This window comes from Lepidochelys kempii, chromosome 7 (assembly GCF_965140265.1).
Source record: "Lepidochelys kempii isolate rLepKem1 chromosome 7, rLepKem1.hap2, whole genome shotgun sequence".
NCBI lineage: Eukaryota > Metazoa > Chordata > Testudines > Cheloniidae > Lepidochelys > Lepidochelys kempii.
In genome coordinates, this window is record NC_133262.1 from 67,728,661 (window position 1) to 67,740,745 (window position 12,085).

Consider the following 12,085-nt stretch of genomic DNA (forward strand, 5'->3'; position numbering starts at 1 on the left):
CTATTTTCCAGCAATGTTCAGACCAAGTGGTCAGTGTTAGAAGAGGGGAAGTGTCTAAGTGCCTAGAAGGCAGGTCGAAAAGCCACCAGACTGGGAAACTAATGAAGTGTGGATTCTTTTTTGTGTTTAGGAGCTCTATGCTGCTGGAGAGAACCGTCTAGGGACTGACGAATCCAAGTTCAATGCCATTCTGTGTACCAGGAGCAGAGCTCACCTCAGGGCAGGTAATGGTGTCCTGACTTGCTACATAAATGTGTCCTAAGGAGCTTAGATTACACACATACACGTTGCTTTTTGCTTATCCTGCTGTGTGTGTGTGTGTGTGTGTGTGTGTGTGTGTGTAACAGTGAAAAATGTAGGCATACATCTCTCCTAAATCTAAAACCATTATAGGGACTCATCTTTTGTCTGAATGTGTGCCTTAAGAAGAAATTAAGGCACTCTACTTAATTTTTACATCCATGTGCCCGCATGGCAATCCCACATGTTCCTCGTTACAGTCATATCAGTAGCTCTTCTGGAGTCTATACACAAATACTGTAATTGTTCTTCAGTTATCGCCATTTTTAAATGCTGGGTATTGGGACTCTGGGGTGGTATGAGAGAGGAAAAGAAGGTCTGAATCTCAGCCTTTAAATCTAGTGCTATGCTCAATTAGTTCTTCTATATCCAATGCTATAGTGCTCTGATCTCAACATGGGTCTTCTCTGTTCTTGTCTTTTATCATCCCTAAACTGTCTCAGCATTGCTACTCTCAGTGCAGCTCCACTGGTGTTAGCAAGGGAGGTGTAGTGTAGACAAGGTGCTTTTTAACCACCATCTCTGAGCAGGGCTAGACAACATGATGGTTGAAAGCTGCTCTGCACTAATGCTTCCACTGGCGGAGCTGCAGCAGAGGAAATTTTAGGGAACATGTCTAGTGCAGACACGGCCATAATAGCTCAGAATGTCAGTTTGCAGCTGTAGAAGATTTTGTATTGGCATTTTTCTCCTTGTCCTCCCACACAACTTTTCATATGGTCACAGTCTGCAGTCACCCAGGTCTAAATCTTGTTCATGATACAGAGAGGGAGTCTGCGTATGGACCCTGGACTTCATTTTTCCTTTGGATCTCTGTAACAACATGCTCAGTGTGGCTAAGAGATGTGCCTTAGAAATGCCCCATGGTGACAGAGTAGACAAGGATGCTTCGCCCTCCCCTCCTGCCCACATCCCTGGTTCTCCTTGTGATCATAGAATCCTAGAATATCAGGGTTGGAAGGGACCTCAGGAGGTCATCTAGTCCAACCCCCTGCTCAAAGCAGGACCAATCCCCCATTTTTGTCCCCGTTCCCTAAATGGCCTCCTCAGGGATTGAACTCACAACCCTGGGTTTAGCAGGCCAATGCTCAAACCACTGAGCTATCCCTCCACCCCCGAGAAAGAAACCCTGTGTAAATATACTACATACCAACAGTACATTTGTTTATTTCTAGTATTGCCTGAGTATCTCCTTAAAGTTGCTACGCTAGTAGTGCTAGTAGATTTTAAGTTGGAGAGTGCCTGTGTATCGCCGACAGACCCTAGTTTTCAGCGGGCAGGATCAAACCTGGGATCTCTGGAGCTTAGTGCACGAGCCTCTACCACATGAGCTAAAAGGCATCTGGCTAATCCTGGATTAACAGAGTAGCACTTACTGTACGAAGGCCTTAAAGGTTTCCTTCCAGTCTGTCATCAGTTTTAAAAATGAACTGCTTAACCTTAAGGAACTGTGACCAGGCTATAGTCTTTATGCTGAGATTTTCAAAGGAGCCTAAATGAATTAGGCTCCCAACCTTAACCACGGGGTTGCTAGTTCGAAGCCAGCGCTGGCTGGCAATGACCAGAAAGTTGTTGTATGATTGACAGTCTCAAAGAGGCCAAGATGGAGAAGTATGGAGAATGAACAACCCACTCACCCCCAGCCTCCAAATGCACTAACTAGGCTACCTGGAGAAGCTTGCTCATTCTGTACCTCTTCTGTGATTGGACAACCTGAGTCGCCAGGTTGTCAGTCTGGCACCTTAAATGATTGTTAGGGTGGTGGCTTTTTTTTTTTTTAATTATTCTGTTTGAATGTGAAGTTTGTTTTTTTTAACGTTTACATTTAGAGCTGTGTTCTAGATCTTTTTAAAGATTGATTTATTTGATTTTTGTGTGTGTGTATATGTGTGTGTGTGTATATATATGTGTATATATATATATATATATATATACACACACACACACACACACACCTCTCTTTACCACAGACACCTTTTCTGTTCATGCTGGGTTCTAAAAGGTTGTCGCCAATAGCAGGACTATGACTTCTATCTCCTTGAAGAAGCAGAAATCAAGACAGGGAGATATGAGGAAGGCATTTCCTATTTATCCACATCCACCCTTCAGTTACCATGAAGAGAAGGTGTAGATTGTAAATACATGGCTTCTAAATGGAGTACAAAGTGTGGGGAAGTCTTGCCGGGCATGAAGGATGAACTTCCTGTTTTATTTTGAAAACTGGCAAACTTGGCCTGAAAAGCATTTGAACCACCATCACCAAATGCTACTGTAAAAGTTCTGTAAGCAAAGTATAACTTCAGAGGAAGTTGAAAAGTATAGGCATGAATCAATGCCCATCATACAAGACTCTCTTCTTTTCTCCTCTCTCCCCCTCCAGTTTTCAGTGAGTACCAGCGGATGTGTAACCGTGATATCGAGAAGAGCATATCTCGTGAGATGTCTGGGGACCTCGAAAGTGGCATGGTGGCAGTAGGTGTGTCTTTTTCTTTCAGTATATAGAAGCTGTTGCAGCATATGATGGTAGCAGCAGGAATAGCTGCGGTGTTTGAACTGCTCATTCTTGCTGGAGTTGGGTTGTTTTTTTTTCCAGAGGAAACCTGACCTGTCGTTCTAGTTTTTTGCCTTTTTGTTGAGCTTCCTAGTGAACCTGCCTGCGGTTAATAAAACGTGACAAATAACTTACCTGGAAAGGAAGGGTGGGGTTTCCACTGAAGACAGCCTCTGGACTTAAAATTAGAATTTGTTAGACAGAGGAGATGTAGTTATTAAGCATACTTGGCCTCATTTTCAGAAGTACTGAGCATTTGTACCTTCCATTGAAGTCAACAAGAGTGATACGTGTTGAGTGCCTTTTGAAAATCAGGCTGTTAACTTCAGTGGCTTTGGATTAGGCCCCAATTTCTTAAACAGCAGCTAAACTGGGTCTCGCTTCACCAGTTTAGAATTGCTGTGCATCCTCTCTGTAAAGCACATTGTTAAAGATAATTTACTTACACATCTGTTCCAAATTACCTCCTCTAAATAACTGCTGTGCTATGACACTCGAGTGCAGCCTCTCACAGAATTCTAATTCTTCTTCTCCTTAATTACATTAACAAGTAACTGGTTAACATGGTTTAACAGTGACTAGAACAGGGACGTGACCATAAAAATTGGGGCCCTGATCCTGCTGTTGCTGAAATCAATAGCAAAACTACAGCTAACTGCAACAGGAGAAAGAACAGGCCATTTGGCTGCATTAAGATAAAGTTATGGGTTCATTTTATGCAAGTTCCAAACAAAACTTTACAAAATGTTGAATTTTATGTAAATGTCCTTTATTTTTCACCCCCTAGCTCATGTGCACAGTGTCTGGGTAACCATCCTTTACTAATAATTAACATTTTTGAAATCTAGTTTTAGGACTGATTGCTCTCTTAGTTAACTGCTTGTATTTCTCTGCTTGGCTAGATTGTCATTCCAATGGCTTTTTGAAACCCTAAATGGGACTTTATTTCTTTGGCTTTTGCCATGATTGAAAAATTCATAGCAGATTAATCATATCCTAACATTAGAAAGCCAGACCTACAGAACAGAAATAATGGCAAATTAAGTACATATTACCGCAGTAAAACCTTTGGCATCGTATTTAACACTGAGGACGATGTATACAAAAAGGCTACCGTTTGCCACAGCAAAGAAACTCTATTGTCACAGCATGGACCCTGCAGTCTGATTCCCTGTAGGAGTGCCCTTTTCCCCGCATGGAGTCACTCCTACTTTGGTGGGACTTCACAAGAGTGCAAGGGGCCAGATATGTGGATCCAGTTACAGGTCTGGGACTCTAGTTGGCGAGTAAAGCAATAACCCTTTTTACAATGCACCTCTGCCATGTACATTGGCAATACTGGACAGTCTCTACGCAAAAGAATAAAGGGACACAAATCAGATGTCAAGAATTGTAACATTCAAAAACCAGTAGGAGAGCACTTCAATCTCCCTGGACACTCAATAACAGACTTAAAAGTTGCCATTCTTCAACAAAAAAAACCTTCAAAAACAGACTTCAATGAGAAACTGCAGAACTGGAATTAATTTGCAAACTTTACACCATCAAATGAGGCCTGAATAAAGACTGGGAGTGGCTGGGTTACTGCAAAAAATAATTTTCCCTCTGATACTCATGTCTTCTTGTCAACTGCTGGGAATGGGCCACATCCACCCTATCTGAACTGGCCTCATTAGCACTGACCCCCCGCACTTGGTAGGGCAACTCCCATCTTTTCATGTGCTGTATATTTATACCTGCTTAATGTATTTTTCATTCCATGCATCTGATGAAGTGGGTTATAGCCCACAAAAGCTTATGCCCAAATAAATTTGTTAGTTTCTAAGGTGCCACAAGGACTCCTCGTTGTTTTTACTGATCCAGACAAACACAGCTACCCCTCTGAAACCTTTTTAGTGTGTTTGAAATCCTGGTTTTGATCAGTTTTTTTTATTGCATAAATCAGCCTTTTCCCTAGGATGATTTGTTCTTTGCACCTAGTCTACAAAAGTCTAATTGTAAATATTTGTTTCCTTTTGGTTTTGCTCTCTTTAAAGCTTTCTGGATTGTACAGATGGTAATTTACAATAATAAACTCAAAATATCTTGCAGTGCAAGTGGATTGTTTTAGCTGATTATGGTAATTGGAAAACATACATTTTAATGTTTTGTAATTCTCTGTTTTGAAGTGAATTGTGCACATCCTTGGCAGTTGTGTGTGTGTGTGTGTGTGTGTGTGTATATATGTGGATTGCTGTCTTCCATCTACTTTTCAATTAAAAACCAAGAAACCTACATTTTTTCCATATAAAGTGTGCATTGCTATGAAACACTCCTTTTCAGATTTGCTCCTTACGTTTTACCCTGATCTTAGTTGGTTGCTTTTCATGCTTTTGTAATTCCCTATGAACCATCGTAATGAGACAGTTGTGTGGTGTGGTTACTACATAGTTTGTTTTACACTGCGTGACTGACTGTTTATTCATATCAAATATGGGATCAGTTTGTAGGTTTTTTTCATTCTATTGAAATGATGGGTGGGATTTTTGTCAGTAAATTCTTTATATGCTCTTTTACCTTTCTAACAATTTATGGAAAGCCAGTTCAAGCTAGATTTCACTTAGATGGGGATGCCAAGATTTTAAAAAGTCCTTGGGAACCTGAGTGCAGTTACTAAAACAAAGAACAAATAACTTGCCTGGAAGTGAAGGGTGAGGCTTCCACTGAAGGCAGCTGCTGGACTCAAAACTAGAATCCCAATTTAGGCTCCTAAATCAGTTGAAGTCAGTGGAAGGTGCAAGATAGTTAAGTCCCAGGCAGACTGTGAAGAGCTACAAAAGGATCTCACAAAACTGGGTGACTGGGCAAAAAAATGGCAGATGAAATTTCAAAGTAATGCACGTCGGAGAACATGATCCCAACTATACATATGATGTGGTCTAAATTAGCTGTTACCACTCAAGAAGGAGATCTTGGAGTCATTGTGGATAGTTCTCTGAAATCCATCCACTCAATATGCAGCGGCAGTCAAAAAAGCAAATGTTGGGAATCATCAAGAAAGGGATAGATAATAAGACTGAAAATATCATATTGCCTCTCTATAAATCCATGGTACACCCATACCTTGAATACTGTGTGCAGATGTGGTTGCCCCATCTCAAAAAAGATATATGGAATTTGAAAGGTTCAGAAAAGGGCAACAAAAATGATTAGGGGTATAGAACGGCTTCTGTATGAGGAGAGATTAATAAGACTGGGACTTTTCAGCTTGGAAAAGAGGTGACTAAGGGGGGGATATGATAGAGGTTTATAAATTCATGAGTGGTATAGAGAAAGTAAATAAGGAAATGTTATTTACTCCTTCTCATGATACAAGAACAAGGGGCCACCAAGCGAAATTAATAGGTAGCAGGTTTAAAACAAACACAAGAAAGTATTTTTTCACGCAATGCACTCTCAACCTCTGGAACTCCTTGCCAGAGGGTGTTGTGAAGGCTAGTACTACAACGGGGTTCAAAAGGGAGCTAGATAGATTCATGGAAGATAGGTCCATCAATGGCTATTAGCCAGGATGGGCAGGAATGGTGTCCCTAGCCTCTGTTTGCCAGAAGCTGGGATTGGGTGATAAGGGATGGATCACTTGATGATTACCTGTCTGTTCATTCCCTTTGGGGGACCTGCCATTGGCCACTGTCAGAACACAGGATACTGGGCTTGACAGACCTTTGGTCTGACTCAGTATGACTCTTATGGGTGCTCAGCAACTTTAGAAAGTTAACCCACTGATTTTAGGCTCCTAAATGGATTTAGGAGTTAAATTTTATACTCCTACCTTTGAAAATCTTCCCCAGAGTCAACAACTGTAATTTGAACTGCTAGTATAGTTTAGTAGCTTATCAAATTTTATGCTGACTATAGTTCTTTCATCTTTCAGAACTGTTAAAATACAAATTCTTTGTGGCTGTGTAGCTGCTAAACTGCCACCTGTTTCTGCATGTGCTCCAACGGCTATTAGGTTGTCTAAGTTACCTGGAATTAATGCTGTGCCATGCACTGTCCTAAATCCCTGTTGTTGGTTATTTCTCTGTCTAAAAATCCCAGACTTGGCAGCTGGAGGGAAACCAGCTGTCAAGTATTTGAAGGAAATTACTAGTATTTTTGATGATACAGCAAGAGGCTGGAAAGTTGAGAGAATGGGACACATCTGACCAGCTTCACCACTTCCTTGAACTTTTAGGACAAGAAATTGAATCCCCCTTGCAGAAAATTTGCACCAGAACTTCTCAGCATCAGGAAGACTGGCAAAGACCTAATGTTGTTCCCCTGCCTCAGTTCCATAACTAGACTCAGTCCGTTGACTGAAAGATTTACTTTTTAGCAAGGAAGTACTGAGGTTTCTCAGACACTACAACTACCGCCAGTCTGATGCAAAATTACAAACTTTGCCTTGCAAATTAAAAGTTAATTTCAGTGACTAACTCAAGTGAGCAGGAACAGGGTAGGGTGTGTGTGTGTGTGTGTGTGTGTGTGTGTGTGTGTAATATATAGAAGTACATACCTGATTCAGAGCAAGTCCAGTGAAGTACAATGATTTTTATTTAGCTGTGAGTAGCTAACCTGTTAATACAATTTCTTTTGCAGTTAAGTGCATGAAAAATACACCAGCTTTCTTTGCAGAAAGACTCCATAAAGCCATGAAGGTAGGTCTCTCCGTGCATCATTGTATTTTTGCATAAGTGCCTTGGCACTGATAAAACATAACTTCATTAGTAATGGGTAAAATGTGTTGAGTGTTTTTGACTGAGCAAGGATTTGGTCAGTTATTGTGCGAGCACAGAATAAAGCTAATTAGGCCGTGAGGATGAAAATCATCCCAGTTACGGCTTTAAATGATGTGAAGAGCTTGGGGTGTGCTGTCCATGTTAGGATAGGCATTACTGTACTTACTAATGTCCATATCTGGCCCTTGTTCATGTTGAAAAGCACCTTTTTTCGATAAGTTCTACATATGTTTTCATGGAATTACTCCAGGAGTGAGGTATTGCTCACCCAGGAGTAAGGCTGATGGAATCTGGCCTTCAGTAGGGGATTTATTAAAGAACTGCACATGATCATAACCTTCTGTCTATTTATGAAAGCCACAATTCAGCAAAGCACTTACGTGTGTGCTTAAGTCCCATTCAAGTCAAGACACTAAAGTTAAACTAATAACCGTTGTAATGCAAACCCCTGGCCTTCACACCTTCCTACAAATGTATTTAGCTTCTATTTCTTGTTCTTAGAGCCAGAGCATGAGTCTAAAACTGGGATTTCCTCAGAAATGCAACTCAGTGCATTTATTTACACAAATGACCAAAGCAAGGAAGGGTTAACAATAATGGGAATGTGTGGAAATGGGTGGAAATTCATCATCCTCTTTGGTTGCTCTTTGTGCAAGGAACTGAAAGTGGTAATGTCCTGTTAGCACACACTTCATTCACGAAAGCATTGTCAGCTAAATTTGCCCTTTGTTACACGGTTTCAATCCTATTGACTTTGGTGGGGTTGTCCTGGCATAACATGGGGAAGGATTGGCCCTTGGACTCTCCAATTTGCGTTGAATTGTCTAGAATTTGCAAGCTGATTGTATTCATGCACTTAACTGGTTTCTTCACAGGGAGCGGGAACAAAAGACAGGACTCTGATTCGAATTATGGTGTCACGCAGCGAGGTTGACTTGCTGGATATACGCACTGAATACAAGCGGATGTATGGCAAATCCCTCTACGCGGACATCACAGTAAGACTTTTTTTTTTTTTTTTAAATTATTTTTCTCCTACTGTTGATTCTTGTACGTACCATAAAACCCCACCCCTGACACTGAATCACTGAGTGTATGCTCCCTGCTTCTCTCTTCATGCATGGAGGGCCAAAGTGCCATGGAACAGCTGTGTGAGGAGGAGACTGGGAAGAGGCTATATGGGTGGCTTCTGTCTTGGCAGCAGTGGAATGTGGGTTTGGAGAGAGGCCAAAGGATCAGCATCTCCACAGATTCACTGGCAGCCACCTCACTTGAAGATGAGATGTGCTGGGTCCCCAGCCTGTACTGGAGTGTAACGGGCTGTAATGGCAGCCCAAGAAACTGCCTGCACAGCAACTCCGTAACCTGGCCATGGAAGATATGGAGTGGACTACTGTCCCCAACCCTTAGCAAATGCTCACTACAAGTCTGTCTTTGGGTGGAGATGCATTTGCACTATAATTACTAGTATGTAAACTAGAGCCCGAAAATTGGACATGCTGTCAGCTGGTGGGAAAGGGCTGTGTGGTTGTGTGTAAAATCAGCTCTTTTTACCAGGCAGCAGCAATTGCTGGTGCTAATCAGTTTAAACAGAGTTTGTGGTTCAAAGATATGAACCCATGGTGATTCCGTTTATTAGACTTTGATTATTCAGGAGACTGTGGGTGTGAATTTAAAAAGTAGTTATAATATATATGGCCCTATTTCTGTTTCCTTTGAAGTAAAAGTGGAAACTTCCATTGACTTAAATGCAAACAGGATCAGGTTCCTAATCCATATTCCCCTTCTTAATGCACAACAGCCCCCTCCTTCCATTGACCATGGCATAGATCTGATTATTACATTTTGAGGATTTGTCCTATTGTATTGAAGCAAATTCCAAACACAGCTGAGAACTGCTGTGACACTGTTAATCCACACAGAACAGTTCGCAGCCATGTCCAAAACCAGATTGTAGCATGGCTTTAGCTAGTACACAATATTCTTGGACAGGAAAAGTATTGCACATTGTCATTCAGAAACAGATATTTAAAATGATTGTAGCTGGCATGTCTCTGCTCCTGAGGACAGGACTCTATACGAACCATTGGTGAATTTCAGCCAGTATGGCATTTGTCATGAGAGATTTGTTAGCTGCAAGATGTCTCTTGTAACTTTTTTACTTCCCTCTCTTTCATCCTACCCAACACATTCATACTTTCTTTGATTTCTCACTTGGTTTGGGCCTAAATGGAAGCTTTTTTGCTTTTTCTTTTAAACCATGCCACAGAATGCAATAGATGTGTTTTAGCAGTGAGAAATCATGCTGCTAGAGTCATTAATGTGAAGTCACCCATTTCAGCCATACTGGTGTCTGGTAGAACACTATAAGGGCTTTATTCTCATTGCATGTTCCCATAACACAGCTGGATGGAAGGTCAGAGGGAAAGAAAATACGGGCCCCATTTTTCCAGTTTCCATCACATTTCCATAGTAGATTGTCATCTTTTTAAGGGGAGATGTTTTTATGCTGCTGCTGGAAAATTAGGTGAATTTGAATACCGAAGGACAAGTTGGTGTGTCCTCCATGACAGAAAACATAACACAGTACTTATGAGTCCAGGACAGTCTTCTGAAGAAATATATTCTTGAAGGGTTTTTACTAGATAAATCCTAAGGATCCTTCTGTGGACTTTTACTGTGTTTGGGATCAATTCTTTATTAGCCCTGGGATCTGGAATTCAAATGTGGAGTCTAGAATAATGAAGGCTCCTCTTCATTAAAGGCTACCCTCAGTCTATTTTTGGCCATTCTAAATGTTGGGATCCGTACAGTGCATCTTCTCTCACCTCCCTCACAAAAAACAGAAACAAAAAAGAAGTGTTACAATTAGATGGCTTTCTTTCCCTAACTTTTTCCCTTTGGATTTGTTGCTAGGGTGATACTTCAGGAGACTACCGGAAAATCCTGCTCAAGTTGTGTGGTGGAAATGACTAAGTGGAGCTTGCTGCTTTTCTGTTATTGCGTTAAAATATCAATGTTGGGTTTGGTTTCTTTTTGTTTTCCAAAAAACCAAACAGGCCGTGAATTGTTTTCCTAAACCTACCATGGATGTGTAAAACTAACTCTCCATATCTTCCCCTTTCCATCCAAAAATGTATAATAAACACAAGAAAATCTAGCTATTGTAGAAACTGCTCAGGATTTTTTTATCACTTTCTAGTTAATGAATAACAGATGATTATTTCTGCTTGCATCCTTAGCTACAATAATTTTGTTTCCTGGTTTAAAAAAAAAATATCAGCCTTGTTGTTGATTTAAAGGTGGGGGAGGATTGGGGGTTTTGTTTTGGATGCTTTTTCTATGGACATTTTATGAGTCTCTCTCTTTTTTTTTTTTCCCCACATGCAAATTTTCTTGTATTTGTTGCACACAGTGGTTTTGTGTGCATGAATGGAACCACCCTCACTTTGTTTTTCATCTAATTATATTGTTTGTTAAAGAAGTTTTACTAAATACTTTTTTTAAGGAAGACCTGCTCTGCTCTTTATGCTTCACTGCAAATATCACAAGAATGTAGCATCAATATCAATTCAGCCTCTCCAGTTAATATTTTTGGATTGTGCCTTAAAAGCAATGCATAAATCTACGAGGACTGTAAAATTAAAGCCATGTATCTTTTAAACCACCTACAACAGCTTCCTTTTGTTTTTAATATCATCCTACATTTTGTGTTTTGACTCAGTTAAACCACATTACTTGGGACTTAGATGGAAACATTCTGCTGGAACTGAGTAAGGATCATCCACAAACAGAACTGTTCTAGCCAATGGCAGTGCCTTGCTAATTTTGCATAGCTATTCTGTTTTTCTTTTCTTATGCAATTTCTCGCACACTGATTAGATGTGGGTGTTTTGACTTGTTTAATCAATGCTCTGTTTTTTCTCAGTAGGCATGTACCAAATATGCAAATCTCTCTACTCTGACTCATCTCTTCTATGATTGGCTCCTGTAACACTCTGAATTGTCAGACCTTTTGCCACAACATGAATGCCTCTTCATCTTGTCACTCCCAAAGAAGGAAAATGCCTAAATTTTCAAGAGAGTAGGAGGTGAGGGAAAGGGAAAGATTTAGAGAAAAGCCATGTTCTCTGATCTTAGAATCTCAAGGTTGGAAGGGACCTTAGGAGGTCATCTAGTCCAACCCCCTGCTCAAAGCAGGGCCAATCCCCAATTTCCCCAGATTCCTAAATGGCCCTCTCAAGGATTGAACTCACAACCCTGGGTTTAGCAGGCCAATGCTCAAACCACTGAGCTATCCCATCTTGTTCCTTCCACTTTTATCTACTAAAACTCAGCCAGGCGCCTGTTCCTAGGATAAATTACTTTGTTTACACTGGGAGAAGCCTAGGCCTTCCAAATTCAGGTTTGAAACAACATGTAAGCAAATACCTCTTGGTGGTGTTCTGGGGAGAGGAGCCTGGCTAGGGATGGG

The 12,085-nt window shown here is 40.8% G+C and overlaps 1 protein-coding gene across 3 annotated transcripts in view; it reads left to right on the forward strand.

Moving 5' to 3' along the window:
- ANXA11 (annexin A11) overlaps positions 1-11,285 on the forward strand; it is a 57,811-nt gene extending 46,526 nt beyond the window's left edge. For all 3 annotated transcript variants that reach the window (XM_073353239.1, XM_073353240.1, XM_073353238.1), the window contains 5 exons: positions 131-224; positions 2,681-2,776; positions 7,472-7,530; positions 8,487-8,609; positions 10,528-11,285. In XM_073353239.1, coding sequence (XP_073209340.1) covers positions 131-224; positions 2,681-2,776; positions 7,472-7,530; positions 8,487-8,609; positions 10,528-10,587 — 432 coding nt within the window. In that variant the 3' untranslated portion in view covers positions 10,588-11,285. The remainder of the gene's footprint in view (positions 1-130; positions 225-2,680; positions 2,777-7,471; positions 7,531-8,486; positions 8,610-10,527) is intronic.
- Positions 11,286-12,085: the final 800 nt, after the last annotated feature.